At 42.0% G+C, this 18,482-nt stretch overlaps 3 protein-coding genes across 3 annotated transcripts; 1 reads left to right on the top strand and 2 right to left on the bottom strand.

Moving 5' to 3' along the window:
* Positions 1–2,349: 2,349 nt before the first annotated feature.
* Positions 2,350–4,833, bottom strand: LOC133972487 (tyrosyl-DNA phosphodiesterase 2-like). The gene is made up of 6 exons (XM_062409978.1): positions 4,581–4,833; positions 3,977–4,105; positions 3,682–3,773; positions 3,384–3,502; positions 3,123–3,293; positions 2,350–3,042 (listed from the first exon to the last, which is right to left on the bottom strand). The coding sequence occupies exons 1-6, from the start codon at positions 4,670–4,672 to the stop codon at positions 2,761–2,763; spliced, it is 885 nt and encodes a 294-aa protein (XP_062265962.1). The 5' UTR covers positions 4,673–4,833; the 3' UTR covers positions 2,350–2,760.
* Positions 4,834–13,990: 9,157 nt separating this feature from the next.
* On the bottom strand, positions 13,991–16,582 carry tdp2b (tyrosyl-DNA phosphodiesterase 2b). The gene is made up of 7 exons (XM_062410391.1): positions 16,332–16,582; positions 16,103–16,227; positions 15,483–15,632; positions 15,188–15,279; positions 14,831–14,949; positions 14,578–14,748; positions 13,991–14,497 (listed from the first exon to the last, which is right to left on the bottom strand). Exons 1-7 carry the CDS (start codon positions 16,476–16,478, stop codon positions 14,216–14,218), a joined length of 1,086 nt encoding a protein of 361 aa, XP_062266375.1. The 5' UTR covers positions 16,479–16,582; the 3' UTR covers positions 13,991–14,215.
* A 201-nt stretch (positions 16,583–16,783) lies between these two features.
* acot13 (acyl-CoA thioesterase 13) lies at positions 16,784–18,481 on the top strand. Its single transcript, XM_062410394.1, has 3 exons — positions 16,784–16,943; positions 17,080–17,264; positions 18,052–18,481. The coding sequence occupies exons 1-3, from the start codon at positions 16,860–16,862 to the stop codon at positions 18,209–18,211; spliced, it is 429 nt and encodes a 142-aa protein (XP_062266378.1). The 5' UTR covers positions 16,784–16,859; the 3' UTR covers positions 18,212–18,481.
* The last annotated feature ends 1 nt before the right edge of the window (position 18,482 follows it).

Below are 18,482 nucleotides of genomic sequence, written 5' to 3'. Positions count from 1 at the left end.
GCCTCAAATAAAAGCCTCAGCTCTCACTGAGGGCTACGCTTTTGGAAGGAAAGATCCTAAAATACATGTGTGAGGCTGTTGGTGCTTGAAAACACATCTGAGAGGGAAATAATGTATTTCATAAAAACAGGGTGAGTGAGATTATCTTGGAATACGTCCAGCTATCCGTCCAGAGGGAAACTTGCGGATGTTAAAGGATTTGTGGAGGAGGGGGATGTTGATTGGCCTCTGGCACAGGGATCCAGCTCAAGACAGACGGATTGATCACATGACCACGTTCTTGGCCCAGACAGCTGTCGCCTCCATCTGTACCATCTCTGACCTGCTGATGTGGAGTGAAACAGCTCAGTAAAAATAGTCGTGCACCTCTGGAGGAGCCTGGGAAGTTAAACGGGTCTGATTTCTGCTGATCGTCAAATCAACTTCTCAAACAATGCATCAATAACACCTCAAATATTTCTAATGCAAAAGTAATACACTACTATTGACGATTTAATGCATACATTAATGCAGGACGGGTTTTTGTTGCTCACCACTGTCAAATTATAATCAATCTAAGTTCATCAAAATTACAGACAGCCATTATAAAAAAGGCAATTTGTAGATGCTTCACATCTACATCTTTTTTCTATGGGTTAACTTATATAAACAGATTGTCCATCATCCATTTATAAAGCATTAACTTACCATGTAAACTCAATAATCTCCTTATTGTGCATATTTTAAGGGGAGAAAAAACAGAAATTAAGAAATATATCATGTTTTAATATGGGGTATAGGTTATGGATGAATACATATAGGGACAGTAATATCACAGATGCAGAAGTCATGAAAGTCCATTATTCTCAGCTCTTGTTTCTGAGATCTTTAAGGCATGATTTTATGTAGCAGCAGAAATATCTATAGATATTGTGTAAAAGCTATTGTTATTTTTCAAACCGTCATATATGAGGCTGATGATATCAAGAGAAGTATTTTTAAGCTGTGTCAGGTGGCCCAGTGTCTCCTGAACTCCAGGGGGAGCCTACACAGGAAGATGCCTTGAAATGAAAGAAATGCTTACTCTTCAGATTGACATATTGCAGGTTTTAGGGTGAACTCATTCAAGCTCTGCAGTTTTGTTCCATGTGTCCTTGCTGATCTGGAACCAGGAAGGGGGGAAAAGATAAGGGAGAGAGGGAGGGTGGGAGGGAGGGCCTTTTGTGATGACGCCTGCTCCCACAGGAGAGTCACATCTGTGTCCTCTCCTGAGGTCAACTTTTCTTCACTCTGTGTAACTGTGCTGTAAAAAAAACAAAACCACGGTGCCGTCTACACGCCGAACAAACATAAAAACACCCTCTCGGACTTCAGGGGGTGTTGCAGAGAGGAGGGAGAACTGTTGACAGTGATGGCAGGGACAGAGAGGTGGAGGTTACATGTGGATTGATGTAGAACTCAGTTCTTCATAGATTGTCAAAATGTACGATATGGATTATAGGTGCTATTGAATAATTGCATAGAATAATCCTTAGAATGGGTCTTTTTTCAAATCCGATATTTCCTGTTACATAAGAAAATTGGTGGATGAAGAGGTACAAAGGTTCAATTTATCAGGGTCAGGCTTATCTTTGTTTTTTATTTATTTTGTAGTTTGGCCTTTTAAAAAAAATGGCACTTTTCCAGCAAAAAAACCTCCATGTGTGTTTATATGTTGACACACTATGTACATGTCTCTATATTAAATCTCTCTTATATATACTGTATATACACATATGTATGTCAAAAATAAAGATGACTGTACTGCCCTCTAGTGGTGTTGATACCAATATCACTAACTGTGCTGCTAGTTGATAATACAATATAGTTGTTGACATCAGTCATATTTCTTCCTAAAATGTGACTGAAGCTTCCTGCTGCTACTAACTTTATTTTGAAATACAAACTATTTGACGAGTTGTAACAACAACAATCTCACATGAATAATCATTTTCAGGACCGAACCTATCAAGGCCCTAAGGTGAATGGAAGCCTGAACATGAATGGGCTAGCTGCAACTGTTGATGAAGATCGTGAGATGTGAACAAACGCTCCACTACACTTCATTTTGTCGTGGATTTGGATAAACGGGTGGATCATGGATTTCCTCTCTTTGACATGGAAAGATGGGGCATTAGTCTTACTGGAGGTAGCCTTCTAGCTGACCTTGTGGTTGGAGCACAGCCGAGAAAATTAAAGGAGAAACTGATCGTGTGTTTTAAATCCAGAGGAAAAGCTTTGCACTTTAACAAACAAACTGGTGTCGTATCTTTCAAGCCGCAGTGTCTTGTCGAAGTCGGTGTTTGAAGAGAGGAGACGCGGACCCAGAACTTGCAGCATAACAGAATTTATTACACAGAAGTTTCACAGGTCAGGACGAGCTCTAGAGACTCGGAGACATCACACCTTTTAAAGAGGAGTTGTTTACAACAGATCTATAGATAAAATGACGTAGCACATAGGGTCAATGCCTAAATTTGGACATGTTTTTAGTAACTTCAAGTTGAAATCAACCGCTAAATCTTTTCTCCTCCCTTAGCAGGCCAGATACTGTACCATAGGTCAGAGATCATTCCAAGGAGGGGGACAAATGACCCTAACACCTGGAATAACACATTTGACCATGTTTGAATGTTCCTGTAGCTGAATTTACGACAATAACATGCCATCATTGTATATAACCATGTTAGAGCTGAATATACAACACTGGACATTGCATGTTTTAGCAATTTGTGTAATTTTCTACCCAGCAGATAAGCTGCAGTAGATTCCCCAGTGATCACTAATGAAGCGTCCACAGTCCAGCTTCTCCAGGCCCACCAGGGCCATGTGGTCGGGGGCAAGACGTGGGACTCCATCCTTTGTTGCTGGGCGGAAGTAAACCCGGTCGAAGCGGCATCGGCTGACATAGGGAGCAGCCTTGTTGTTGTTGGCTTTGGTGTCCCACGTGTAGCGGCAGTGCTCCTGCTTGCCCAGTTGTTCCCACACATCACACACACTAGAGGGCAGGCCCACCTTGGCCACCTGAGATGAAGCCGAGGACAAGGATTATTAAAGAAGGAAATAAAGGCGATTGCATGTGACTGGAGAGACAGATGACTTACCTCTGGGTCCCTCAGGTTTGTGTCCCCTCCAAACAGGACGGTGACATCTTCGGGCGCCTCCCTCATCCTCTGCATCACCACCTGCAGCTGCTTCATCCGCTCCGCTGAGTGGGCCTTACAGCTCTCAAAGTGAGACGTCATCAGACACAGCTTCTGGCCTTTGAAATCCACCTGATTTTCAAGGAAAAATATGTTTTAAAAAAACAATTTGAGGTAAACAGAATTTAATTATTTGTAGTGTTTGGATGACTGAGCACGTACTTGAGCTAAAAGCAGATTCCTCATCATCCGCGTGGTGGGGTAAGTTACTGTCTCGCTCTCCACCAGTTTGACTCTTGACCTCTTCAGCATCATACCAGTAAAGTAACCTTCTTCACCACCTGGTCAGCACAAGGGAAGAGAAAGGGCAACTTAAATGATCAAGTTTTATCCGCAGATTATCTCATGTTTTTTACCCCAGTATAAAGGCGTGTGGTTGATGATGGGTATGTAGAAACTTTAACAGAATCCTGCACTACATATCTGAGACATGGTTTCTGCCTCATTGAAAATAATGTACCTTCAATGATCAGGTAGCTGACGGCCCGTTTCTTCAAGTACTGGACGTAGGGAGGAATGAGCTCCTGTAGGAGAACCACATCAGGAGTGTATCTGCATGAAAAGAAGATTCACTTTACCTATCTGCCTCGATTATGTATCACTGAGTCATACATTGCATCTCCAGGGCTACGGCTCTGCAGCTGACCTTTGATATGAACACGGTTTACATAAGAACGCTTAACTGCCACACCTTCAAACAATTTGAATATCAGTTGATGCCAAGTAAGTGTAAGAGTGAAGAAACACAGGCTCACAAGGCTAAGAAGGAACACAGGCCTCTGGCGCGCTCCTCAATGTTGTCTGTGTCAAGTCCGTCCACGTTCCAGGAGATCACCGACAGTTTACCGTTATCTTCCTCGGACGGTTTGAGTGAGGAGGCTGGGCTGTCCTTGGTCAGAGAGCGTTATTTCCACAGTGTGTTCGACAACAGGTTTTAATTTACAAAATGTGGGCTTTTTTTTTTCTTTACATACGGGCATATGCTGATATATATTTAAATACATTTTAACAAAAGACAGACAGAATAGAAGACAGAATATAAATCACAACCAAATTAGGGAATATAACGTCACGTTTTCCTCCTTTGGTTCTTTTTTTTTATTAGATAAACATAATAATTATAAAAAGCCAGTTCAGTCGTCTGTCATTTTTGTTTTCCAACATTTACGAGACATGATCTGCAAATTAGCAACAGAATCAAAGTCATTACTGAAAAAAATCAAACTATAGAATTACTTTTTTATTGTTAATTCCTACACTTATATATATATTTAAAGAGACATTCAGGGAAGTAATTGTGTGCTAAAGATGGTGGAACTAGGTGTGCAGAGAGATACATGTCAGAATGAGTGGGTTTACCATGGCTCTGCACCTTTTTCTTCTTCCTTCTTCCGGGTGTCAGGACAGGAGTCTCTCTCTGGGAGATCTTCATCCTCGAATATTCGGTCCATGTCCGCCTCAAAGAACGACTTCAGCGCTTTCTAAGGGAGGAGATGAGAATGAGTAGCCTCGATGAAATGAGCAGTGATCACACGCTAAAGGCTAAAGGCCGAATTTTAGTGCTGCGAGTGCAAAAGCGGCTGGCCACGTAGTTGCATCGATGGACTCTTTTTGGTTTTTGGTTCCCCGAGGCTTGCGCGTGTTACAAAGCAATTCCCCGCCAGAACACTAGGCGGAGTAGCGTGTTTTTCGAAGACGACCTCAGAGACACCTTCTTTCTTCTTCGTCGACTGTTTATTTACATCGCCACTGCGGCTCCTCGTAGCCTTTTTCTGTTGGACAAATCCGCCAGTCAGTGACGGGTTGTACAAGTGGTCATAGTTTCGGATCTCTTCTGCCAAACGCTCTTCTATTTGGTCCATATGCGTTATTCTAAATCTACCGTGGTTTCCATTCGTTAGGGTTTTGTTTCACTTCTGTTTAGGTCAGTGATAATAATTTGCAGTAGGTTCCAAGTTGGGTTTTACCACAGAGATTTATTTTACCTATCTTATTGATGACCAGGAACACCATACTGGATATTCTGGTCATATTCTGTTTAATGAATATATATTCATTAAATATATTTTTAATGAATATTAAATAATCGAGGAAGAATTGATAACTATTGATCTTTAATGAATTCCTCAGTGTGTCCCCAGTCATTAGAATATTCCTCTGTGACTGACTGATTCCTCTGTTTATGCTAAAATGTATCTAGCACTGTTTGATAAAACCCATTTATGCTCCTAAATTCTCTGCTCTGTCCAAGATAAAGATCAAAGAAATCTGTTTAACACTATATAATCTGTCTGGTTCAGGTTTGAAGTCATTGTGGTTCTGTTCATTTTTTTTCAGAGAAACCTTCAGCGTGTAGTGTATTCCAGGGCCAAGAGACAGCCAGGTCAGTCCTGCAGTCTAAATCCTCTTTAAGGCTTAGAATCACATCGGCACAGCTATAGTGACTCAGGAAGCCAGGCTGTAGACCTCCTGTCCCTATAGACTGCAGAGATGCTATAGTAACCAACAGCAGACATGGGAGCCCCCTCACTCCCTCCCATCTGCTAGCTGAGCTATAATATTTCATCTTGTAATGCAGCATGCCACTTTCACAGCCGTTTGACTCCACTGTATTTTTTTTTTTGAACAATTTATTTATTTCAATTTTTCAAACAAACAACAGTGATACAGGGCATCAAATCCCTGCCCCCCCCCCCCCCACCCCCACCCCATGGGCCAGAGTGGAACGAAAAAGGACAACAGCAATAACCACAGCAACAAAAAATAAATAAAAAAATAAAAAAAATAAATAACAAATAAAATAAAATAACAACAACATCAGCGAAGATAATACTGACAAATCAAAACAAAAAAAGATAAAATAAATTAAAAAATAAATAAATTTAAAAAAAAAAAATACATTAAATAAATAAACAAAAATAAACCATAACAAAATCCAGATCACACACAATGTAACAACATAACAACAGTCCCATTCAGTGTATCCAGTCCTATCTCAATATTGACCACCCGTGTCACGCCCAGGAGCAGCTCCACTGTGTAGGAATGCCACAAATCCTCCCCAACACTTATCAAAAACTGATGGCCTCCCCCTGAGACCACATAAAATCTTTTCTGATGGTAAATATGATGAGAGCTCTTTAAGCCACAAGGAAACACCAGGGGGGTCCTCACTTTTCCAGTTGATAGCTATGCATTTATTAGCTGCAATCAGGGCTAATCTGATAAAACGAGTGTTGACTCTCATATTAATTGGTAAAATCAACAGGTCCCCCAATAGTGTCAGCCGTGGATTGGCCGGGATTTCCACCCCTACAATTCTTTTAACAATGTCAAAGATAGAGCTCCAGTACTGCTCCAAACAATCACACGTCCAGAACATGTGAAGAAGGGATCCTATTTCAGTCTTACACCTAGGGCAGAATTCAGAGTAGTTACTACTTATCTTATGGAGACGATGAGGAGTCAAGTAAACCCTGTGTATAAGATTAAACTGTAATAATTTGTGTCGGCTGTTATAGGAGAATGATTGAGAGCTACTACAAATCTTCTTCCATTCAGAGTCCTCAAAGGCATAATCAATGTCTGTTTCCCACTTAAGTTTTACCTTCAAAGCTGTATTTTCTGACAGGCTCATTAGTCTGTTGTAAGCATAGGATAAAAAGCCTTTAGAGTTATGCTTGTCTCGCATCATACTGTCTATCTCAGAGTCCTCTAAGGGGGTAAGTTTCCCACCTTGCTGTACCCTAATGAAATCCCGGACTTGTAAGTATTTATAAAAATGAGCAGAGGGGAGCCCAAAAGAGAGCTTCAGTTGCTCAAAGGATCTCAAATTATTGTGCTCATATAAGTGTCCAAAGGTGCATATACCTCTGCTATACCACTCTCTAGTAATACCATCTCTCAAAGCCCCAGGTAAGGCTGGGTTAAAATGAAATGGAGTAGAGCCATACAGTGTGCGAACACTATGGGACTTTGCTCTAATTTCATCCCAGATTTGTGATGTAAATTTTATCATTGGATTTGAGGATACAGGTTTTTGCTTGTGATAAGAGTTAATAAATGGAATGCTACACAAAGCTTCCGCTGTATGAGACTGTTCAATCTGTTTCCAAGCTGGAGGGTGTTCTAAATCTTTAATCCAAGTCCAGATAGCTCGGGATTGAGCAGCTAAATAGTATAGCCGAAAATCTGGTAAATTTAGCCCTCCCTGTTCAGGGGGCCGACAGAGTGTTTTGAGCTTGACTCTGGGAGTTTTACCATTCCACAGAAATCTAGATATCAGTCTGTCCAGGTTTTTAAAGAAAAATTTCGGAATTGGTGTTGGCAGTGCTTGAAACAAGTAAAGAAATTTGGGTAAAATATTCATTTTAATACAATTTATTCTTCCAATTAGGGATATGGGAAGAGACCTCCATCTGTCTAGGTCTGCTTCAACTTTTTTAAACAGGGATTCATAGTTGAGAGAGTAAATCTGATGTAGCTGGTTGGATATTTGCAGACCAAGGTAGCAAATTTTACAGGGGTCCCAATGAAAGGAAATGTCTCCTCTTGATAATCCCTGAGCAGCTGGGTTAAGAGGCATCATCACACTTTTCTGTTTGTTTATCCTGTACCCCGATATGCAGCTATATTCCTCTAACAGGGTGCAGAGGGCAGGTAGCGACGTCTCCAAATTAGTCAAATACAGCATAATGTCGTCGGCATAAAGCGAAATTACGTGCTTTTTGTCTTCGACCATAACACCTTCTATTACAGGATGCGTTCTAATAGCAACTGCGAGGGGCTCGACTGCCAATGAGAAGAGGAGAGGGGACAGGGGGCAGCCCTGGCGAGTGCCGCGTGACAGGGTAAAAAGTGATGAGATGTCAGCATTTGTTCGAATCATTGCTGATGGATTAAGATAGAGTATTTTTATCATTTGTATCAAATTTGGACCAAAATTCATTTTTTCTAAAACTGCAAAGAGATAGGGCCATTCTAAACGATCAAATGCCTTTTCAGCATCTAATGAAAGAGCAACGGCCGGCGTGTTGATGTTTTTGGCGCAGCAAATTACATTGAGGAACCTACGAATGTTGTCAGAGGAAAAGCGATTCTGAATGAAGCCAGTCTGATCTTTATATATGAGGTCGGGTATCACTTTCTCCAGCCTGGTAGCTATGACCTTGGTGAATACCTTATATTCTGATGAGAGAAGAGCTATGGGCCTATAGGAACCACAGAGTTTTGGGTCCTTACCAGGTTTCAGCAGGACAATAATCAGAGCCTGTTCTAGAGTTTTAGGTAGTTGATGTATTTCAAGTGAGTGTTTGAACATATCCATTAGCGGTGTTATTAAATTAGATGCAAATGCTTTATAGAAGTCCATAGAGAACCCATCTGGCCCTGGAGATTTTCCTGCCGAAAGTTTACCAATTGCATTCAAAACCTCCTGTTTAGTAATATCTGCCTCTAGGCTCTCCCGTGTCCCCATCCCCAACCCCGGAGCGTCCAGCCCCTCTAAGAAGCCAATCAGTTTATGAGTATCGACCCCCTGAGAGGAATACAAGTCAACATAGAAGTCCTTAAAAATGTCATTAATACATTTGGGATCATGGACTATTGTGGCACCATCCCTGGTCTTGACTGAGGGGATGCATCTAGAGTTTTCTTCTTTTCGGATCTGCCAGGCTAATAATTTACCACTTTTATCGCCATGTTCGTAATATTGTTGTTTCGTTCTAGCCATAGCATTCTCGATCACCCTAGTGGTTAGCAGATTATATTCAGTCCTCTTGATGTTTAAAAGATCTAAAGTCGTATCACTATGAGTCTGAGAGTGTTCCCTTTCAAGATTCCTAATCTCTGATTCAACTGTTTTGGTTTTCAGCATGTATTGTTTTTTTTTCCATGATGTATAGCTTATAGTCTCACCTCTCACATAAGCTTTTAAGGATTCCCAAACAGCTGTTGGCGAGGCAGTCCCTTTATTAATGCTAATAAAACTGTCCATTCTATCACTAATAAGTTTAACATAATCTACATCGTTAAGTAGGTGTGTGGGGAATCGCCAAATTCTAAAATTACTAGTAGAGTTCTTTTGGGCCATCTGGAGCATGAGAGGAGCATGGTCCGAGTGAGTCATAGCTAGATATTCACATGAGGATATAAGGTGAAATCTGTCAGCATGAGTAAGAAAAATATCAATTCTAGAGTAGCTTTTATGAGCATGTGAGTAGAAGGAATACTCACGTATTGACTTGTGTTTATCTCTCCAGACATCTACAAGTTTGAAATCAGCCATTTCTTTTTTGAGAGTTTTCGCTGCTTGAGACAGAGTTTTGGGGTTAGAGGATGATCGATCTTTGGATGGATCCAGGACTAAATTCATATCACCACCTATGAAAAGTTCACTAGCATGACAAGTTAGTGTGAAAAATAAACTTTGGAAAAATTGAGGACAGTCGTAATTTGGGCCATATATATTAACTAACGTGATGGGTTCACCTGATAGGGAGCCTTTAAGTATCAAGTATCTGCCCTGTTTGTCTTTTTCAACATTATCTACTTGTAGAGGGACATTTTTACCTATCAGCGTGGCGACACCTCGGGATTGGGATGTGAAGGAGGAGTAGAAGGTCGGCCCTTGCCATTGGCGTGTTAGTCTAGCATGCTCAGCATCGGTTAGATGAGTCTCCTGTAGAAGAGCTATATCTATTTTATGATTCTTAAGAAAGTTAAGTACCTTTCTGCGTTTTGACAAATCATTGATGCCATTAGTATTCCATGTCAAAAACTTAAAAGCTACCGCTGTCATTTTCCCCCCCTAGATATCTATTTCTCCTATGAGGTGACGTAATGTCCAGAAACAGGCAATAAATCCAGGCTATTGTTTTATCTAATGGATACATTTCTATGTCTTGTGTACAGAGTAAGAATGTAGAAGGAAAAAAAAAACAAAAATAGACTAAACAGAAAAAAAACAACAAAAAAAAACAAAAAACAAGAAAACACCCCTCTTGCCCCACTCCCTCCCCAACTGAGGAAGTGCTGAACCCCTAATCTTCCTGACGCTTTCTTAACGCAGCTGAAACCTATATTGCTGCGTCATTGAATGGTGCCTAACCTCCTTAAAAATCAAGTAATCTATTAGCCATTAAGCCAAGTTCACACCAGAAAACTACAACTAGCCTATTTAAGGTGAGGGAACAATGTATGTAATAACAATTACCCAAAACAACGTCAATATACACAAGTAAGACCATGTCTGCATTTGTGCTTCAAACATAGTTTAAAACACAAATGCACCCCCCTAGTAACCTACTCACCTCTGGGGTCCGCGATAAAGATGAACAAGTTTGAACAGTGTCCAGAAGGAGAGTGACAGCCAGGTTACAAGTCCAAAACGATGCCAACGGCAGACATGCAGTTTCTCCAGAGAACACCGACACCGCGTCGGAGCAAGAACAAAAATCCTCTGGCCAAACAGGTCCGTGTCATTCAAGCACTGTTGGGCGGTAAAATTGCACCAGCTGGGGAAATAAGTTTCTTCGGCCACCGGAAGTCAGTCCTGTCCATCTGCCGCTGATATAAGTCTTTGTAGATCACGGAACAGGGTCAAGATGCGTAATCCAGTTTACCTTGTAGTAAGTTAGATTTATGGCAGCACATCTGGGTGGTATCTCTTCAGATAATTTTCAGCAGCCTGTGGCGTTGTGAAGGTGCGCCGTCCCCCCTCCAGATCCATTATGAAAGTGGTTGGATGCAGCAGCCTGAAGGTGATGTTCTTTTCTTTGAGTTTCTTTTTCAGAGGTGCAAAGGCTTTCCTCTTCTTGTACAGGGCTGTTGACATATCTCTGAATATCATTATGGCCGAGTTGCCATATTGTAGCGAACGTTTGTTTCGGGCTGCCTCGGTGATCTTGACCGTGTCAGAGAAGCGGAGCAGCCGGATCACAATGGCGCGGGGTCTGGCGCCGTCTGTTGGGCGTTGTAGCAGAGACCTGTGAGCACGCTCCACTTCAAAAATTTCCCCTTCTAAGTCAAGCATCTTGGGTAGCCATTCTCGTATAAATGCTACCGTGTCCTTCCCCTCCACTCCTTCTGGAAAGCCGACCAGCCTCAGGTTCTTCCTACGGGCTCGGTTCTCTTGGTCATCCAGTTGTTCCCTCAGGTCACTCAGTTCACCGTCCGTAGTTTTTTTGTAGTCATCCAACTCACACTGCATGGCGGCTAGCGCGTCTTCAAACTCACATTGCTTCCCCTCGATGCTCTTTACTCGGTGTCCAATAGCTTCGTTGTCATTGACGATCTTTTCCATTGTTTCAGAAAGCCTGTTTAAACGTCCCTCAATCATGGACTCGATCCTATTTATTCCTTTCTCCATTTCAGAGATGAACCACTGAGGCGCGTTCTGTGGAGGCTGGTCAGCTAGCCCGCCGCCGCTGCTAGCACTCATTGACGGCACTTGCTTGTTCTTCTCATCTTTGTTTCCGTCGTTCTTTTTCGGTGGCATGGTCTCGTTTTCAGTGTTTCCACTTATTAGAGCACGGTTATCGTTGAGCTGACTTGGTGAAAAGTCGGCAGAAGGCCAATGTCAGTAAGCTAGTAAGCGGAGCACGGCACCATGCGTCTGCTTCCTAAGCTTCCATAACCGGAAGTCTGACTCCACTGTATTTTCCTGTGAATTAATTTTAAACCTGTATTTCCCTTTTTGTTTGTTGTTTTGTTTTTTTGTGTGGGTGTGTCTCCACAGATCTTAAGGATCAGTACGCAGAGGGAGAGGGCACCTCGAACACCATCGACCGCAGCAAGAGGCCAAAGTTCTCCAAGGTGAGACGAACTGTCCGAGGCTTCGACGCAGATCTTACCATTCTACCTTTTTCTTACCTTCCATTCTGATTCTGATTCTGTGAGGATTGTACAAATGCACTGCATACAGAAGACCTGAAGCTGCTACCTACTTTCTGTACATTGTTGATTTGCTCATATTTCTACATTGGAATCACAAAACAATGACAAACAATTACCATGTGGTAACTGGTCGTGTTCCATGGAAACTTAACCTGTTGTCAGACGTGATCTCCGGTTAAAACCAGAAGAATTGGCTACAGAATTCAAACATTTAAATTACTTTAGCTGAAATTTTGATTAATGACAGTTTGATCTGAGAGATTTGAAATGTCACTAAATGTCTTCATGCTTCTTCCTCACGCCCGCGATTGCACGCCCTCAACTCAGAGTAAATCAATTCAACAATATACATAATGATTTGTATAATGAGTTTAATATTGTAAAATGTACAAGAGAAGTTGAATATAGTAGATTTTGTGAAATCAGCAGTAACCTCTGAGTAGAAACTGAGCACAGTCAATGTGAAAAGTTGTGAGGCTCACAAATTGGGTGAAAAGCTTGATATTCACAGTTTCTCATTTATACTGACATCCTTCCTGACTCTTTGTTTATTTGTTTTAGCAGCACAGCCAAAAAGCGCAGAAAGCAGAGGAAGCGCATCAACAAGCAGATGATCTCTGCAACGTCATCAGCGGTCAACGAGGACCAACCTGAGCTGGAGCTCAGCAGCAGCGTCTCAGACTCTGGTGAGACGCAGCTCACTGCCCAACACCGGACAGACGAGCCTCTCTTGGACGCCCCAAGAACTCTGGCTGCCTTGTCTGTAGAGGTCACCGAGGATTTGAACGGCCTTGCAGAGTCAAGGACTGAGCTGCAGACAGCGTCCCATGAGCCCTCACTCATGCCCCCTGCTGCACTCGCTCAGCCCCAGGCCTCTAGTCCTGAAGCCTCCACTGAAACTGTGCCTCCTGACATGAGGCCACAGGTTGCCGTTCCTGCACTGCTCCCAGACGTCGACCCCAGGAGAACTCTTGAAAGGTATGAGATGACAACACTGTCTGATTTTAAGGATCCTGTTGGTGTTAGGTTTCTCTGAAAAATGAGGAGAGTGTCTCTGTGATTCTGATATTTATCTTTCCTGTTAGCAGGATATTTATAACTCTGATTAACTAGTTTCCATTGAATTAAAAATAAATTAGTTTTGTTATTAGGGTTTTGTTTCACTTCTGTTTAGGTCAGTGATAATAATTTGCTGTAGGTTCCAAATTGGGTAAAAAGCTTGATATTCACAGTTTCTCATTTATACTGACATCTTTCCTGACTCTTTGTTTATTCGTCCCCCCCCAGTCATAGCAGTACAGACAGAAATGGTTCTTTTTTCAAATCCGATATTTCCTGTTACATAAGAAAATTGGTGGATGAAGAGGTACAAAGGTTCAATTTATCAAGGTCAGGCTTATCTTTGTTTTTGATTTATTTTGTAGTTTGGCCTTTTTAAAAATGGCACTTTTCCAGCAAAAAAAACTGTCAAATAGTTGTAGACATCAGTCAAATTCCTTCCTAAAATGTGACTGAAGCTTCTTGCTGCTACTAACTTTATTTTAAAATACAAACTATTTAACGAGTTATAACAACAACAAAAATCTCACGTGAATAATCATTTTCAGGACGAACCTATCAAGGCCCTAAAGTGAATGGAAACCTGGACATTAATGGGCTAGCTGCAACTGTTGAATAAGATCGTGTGATGTGAACAAACGCTCCACAACACTTCATTTTGTCGTGGATTTGGATAAACGGGTGGATTTCCTTTCTTTGACATGGAAAGATGGGGCATTAGTCTTACTGGAGGTAGCCTTCTAGCTGACCTTGTGGTTGGAGCGCACCGTCGAGGGCAAAGGCTGTCAATGTCATGCTGAATAAAAAAGTTGATCTCAAATCACTGCAGACTTTTATTTACAATTTATTGGTACTTTCTGCATTTAGTTGTCCATTTTAAGTTCAGAAGATAAAACAAATCAAGCGTTAAAATAAGAAGGCAACGAGAGGTGAGAAAATTAAAGGAGAAACTGATTGTGCATTTTAAATCCAGAGGCAATGCTTTGCACTTTGAACAAAACAAACTGGACATTGCATGTTTTAGCAATTTGTGTAATTTTCTACCCAGCTGAGAAGCTGCAGTAGATTCCCCAGTGATCACTAATGAAGCGTCCGCAGTCCAGCTTCTCCAGGCCCACCAGGGCCATGTGGTCGGGGGCAAGACGTGGGACTCCATCCTTTGTTGCTGGGCGGAAGTAAACCCGGTCGAAGCGGCATCGGCTGACATAGGGAGCAGCCTTGTTGTTGTTGGCTTTGGTGTCCCACGTGTAGCGGCAGTGCTCCTGCTTGCCCAGTCGCTCCCACACATCACACACACTGGAGGGCAGGCCCACCTTGGCCACCTGAGATGAAGCCGAGGACAAGGATTATTAAAGAAGGAAATAAAGGCGATTGCATGTGACTGGAGAGACAGATGACTTACCTCTGTGTCCCTCAGGTTTGTGTCCCCTCCAAACAGGACGGTGACATCGTCGGGCGCCTCCCTCATCCTCTGCATCACCACCTGCAGCTGCTTCATCCGCTCCGCTGAGTGGGCCTTACAGCTCTCAAAGTGAGACGTCATCAGACACAGCTTCTGGCCTTTGAAATCCACCTGATTTTCAAGGGAAAATATGTTTTAATTTGAGGTAAACAAGATTTAATTATTTGTAGTGTTTGGACGATTGAGCACGTACTTGAGCTAAAAACAGATTCCTCATCATCTGCGTGGTGGGGTAAGTTACTGTCTCGCTCTCCACCAGTTTGACTCGTGACCTCTTCAGCATCATACCAGTAAAGTAACCTTCTTCACCACCTAGTCAGCACAAGGGAAGAGAAAGGGCAGCTTAAATGATCAAGATTTATCTGCAGGTTGTCTCATGTTTTTTACCGCAGTATAAAGATGTGTTGTTGATGATGGGTATGTAGAAACTTAAATAGAATCCTTCACTACTCATCTGAGACATGATCCTGTTGTTTCATTTCAAACCAAGTACCCAACAGCGATCATCTGGTAAAAAGAGCAAGTTCCTACATCTTTGAAAATAATGTACCTTCAATGATCAAGTAGCTGACGGCCCGTTTCTTCAAGTACTGGACGTAGGGAGGAATGAGCTCCTGTAGGAGAACCACATCAGGAGTGTATCTGCATGAAAAGAAGATTCACTTTACCTATCTGCCTCGATTATGCATCGCTGAGTAATACATTGCATCTCCAGGGCTACGGCTCTGCAGCTGACCTTTGATATAAACACGGTTTACATAAGAACGCTTAACTGCCACACCTTCAAACAATTTGAATATCAGTTGATGCCAATTAAGTGTAAGAGTGAAGAAACACAGGCTCACAAGGCTAAGAAGGAACACAGGCCTCTGGCGCGCTCCCCAAGGTTGTCTGTGTCAAGTCCGTCCACGTTCCAGGAGATCACCGACAGTTTACCGTTATCTTCCTCGGACGGTTTGCGTGAGGAGGCTGGGCTGTCCTTTGTCAAATCTATGCTGGAGATTTTTCAGAGAGTGTTAGTTCCACAGAGTGTCCGACAACAGGTTTTAATCTACAAAAGAGCAGACTGGGCTTTTCACATGTGGGCAGATGCTGATTTACAGTTAAATAAATGTTAACAAAAGACAGAAAGTATTACAAAGACAGATAGAAAAGAAGACAGAATATAAATCAAAACCAAAATAGGGAATATAACTGTCACGTTGTTCTTCCTTTTTTCCGATAAACTTAATAATAATAAAAAAGCCAGTTAAGTCGTTGGTCATTTTTGTTTTCCAACATTTGCCAGACAAGTTCAGCAACAGAATCAAAGTTATTATTGAACAAATCAAACTATAGAATTACTTTTTTATTGATAATTCCTACACATATGTATATTTAAAGAGACATCCACGGAGGTAATTGTGTGCTAAAGATGGTGGAGCTAGGTTTGCAGATATAGAAATGTCAGAATGAGTGGGTTTACCATGGTTCTGCAGGTTTTTTTTCTACCTTCTTCCTCTTGGTGTCAGGACAGTAGTCTCTCTCTGGAAAATCTTCATCCTCGAATATTCGCTCCATGTCCGCCTCAAAGAACGAGTTCAGCGCTTTCTGAGGGAGGAGATGAGAATAAGTAGCCTCGATGAAATGATCAGTCCTCACAGGCTATAGGCTAAAGTTCTCTGGTGATGGTGCAGCTAAGCTAACCACTGTACCTCCATCTCCCAGCCATTCATAGACAGGTAGGACTGCGCTGCGTTGCTCTCAGTTCCCGTTATGGCGGCAAATTCCTCGCAGAGACGACTCCTGCTTTCCTCCACGTTAGAAACGGACGGTTTGTCCGAGTCAGATGCAGACGCCATGTTGCGTCGCCACCAGTTTTAATCACAGAGGAAAAGTCAATGTAAATTTCATGCTGCTTGTTTCGTCTGCAAGTTCTGTCAGGTGCACCAGCGAAAAGAGTCCGGGTCACGCTGCTAAATAGCTAGCTAAAGCAAACAAAAACTAGAACCTAGCAAATAACTATAACTCTACGCGACGTGAATATTTACTAACAAATATTTCTACACATCGCTGTTGTTGCTGCACAGTTTATTTTAAATTCACCCTAGCTAACACATTAGCTTCAACTGGTCCAAACAAGAAGGAACTCATGTTTCCCCCGGACGGTTTAAGGAACGCTACCGTTTCCGGTTGGAAGTAAACAGAAGTTTGACATTGGCTGAATCTACCAGGAGTTCAATATGGTTTCCCTGTCTTTAAACTCGATAAGACAATTAATGAGAGCAATGGTGGACACTCCGGGTTTCGACAAAGTGTTGAGCAAGGTAGCGACGCACATTCTGGGGTAGTTCTCCACCGTTTTAATGTCTTTCTTTCAGATGTGAGCATATGAACCCAACCTGTTCTTCCAGTCTCTCGCTCTGTCTCTCACACACTTCGCTTCACGTGTGTTTTCCTCAGGTGGATATACTGTCCGCCAGCCCTGGTAAGATGGTGTGCGAGATGCGGGTGGAGGAGGAGCACACCAACCGGGGAGGGACGCTGCACGGCGGGCTGACAGCCACCCTGGTCGATGTCATCTCCACCGTGGCGATCATGAACAGTGAGAGGGGATCACCGGGGGTCAGCGTGGACATGAACATAACGTGAGTACAGCGATAGAAGCCAGGATAAATCCCTTTAAACCACGGTATCACCAGTGGGTTAACATACACTGTGTCATGAGCGCCATGGATTGATGGTACAGTTCTTAATTGAATGTATTATGAAGCCTGACATAGTCTGTCACACATGCCTAATACATGGAAACTCTTAGGTGATAATAAATGCATCCATGGAAGATGCTGTTATTAACTTATTGGTTCTTAGAAATTCTAAGTTTACCCCACAACTATTTTTAACGGTTTTAACTTATGTTGTTATACTAAAGTTTTCAGTTAAATGTTAAGTTATTCATCCTGTAAATGAAATCAACTGTGTGAAAAAGGTTTATCTGCATTTGGAAGCCTTCTTCAAACTTTTAGGAATATATTCTATCTATATTGTACTTTTTATTTTGATTGGCCTAAAAAGTATTTGAAAAACTGAATGTATTGATTCTAAAAAATTCTATAATCTACACATGAAATACCCATCATGCACAGCGTATTAATAGTACTAATTATCATTCCTAAACACTCCCCTGAAAGCCCAGGAATTAAAGCTTATGATACGTCCTGATTGTATCTACAGTTTTGTGCTTCGTTTTCTTATCTTCCATGTTTTCCCTGACCCCATTAACCTGAAGATATGTGTGGTCTTGGCTTGTCATTAAACATGGGATGTTGAATTTACCACCAGGCGTTAATGTTCCCATTGTCAACCTTTACCTTCTTGACCCATTCAGGTTGTTGAAGATTAACTTAATTAACCACGGCTGTCACTGTCTTACAGATATATGAATGGTGCCAAGATAGGAGAGGACGTCGTCATTACTGCTCAGGTTCTTAAGCAAGGACGGACGCTGGCGTTTGCCACTGTAGACCTCATCAACAAGGCCACTGGGAAACCCATTGCACAAGGAAGACACACCAAGCACCTTGGCAGCAGCTAAACAGGCCCCAGTCTGAGCCATTTGTAATAATTACAATAACATATGTACTGTCAAAACATGGGACTCAGAGTGAACTGTTTGCCTGTAAATAGTTTGAAAAAGTCACTGTGTATAAAAGTTGTGTTAACTCCCTATTACCAACCACAGCTGATTACAACTGTTGCACATCTGTTATCAACAGTTACAGAGGAACCTTTAGTATTGTGGTCAATTCTGACGTTCTTACTGTATTCTTGATTCATGCACATGCAATAAAAGAAGTGAACCAGGG

This window comes from Platichthys flesus, chromosome 17, assembly GCF_949316205.1.
Source record: "Platichthys flesus chromosome 17, fPlaFle2.1, whole genome shotgun sequence".
In the NCBI taxonomy this organism is placed as follows: Eukaryota; Metazoa; Chordata; class Actinopteri; order Pleuronectiformes; family Pleuronectidae; genus Platichthys; species Platichthys flesus.
This window is presented reverse-complemented; position numbering and strand designations above follow the sequence as displayed.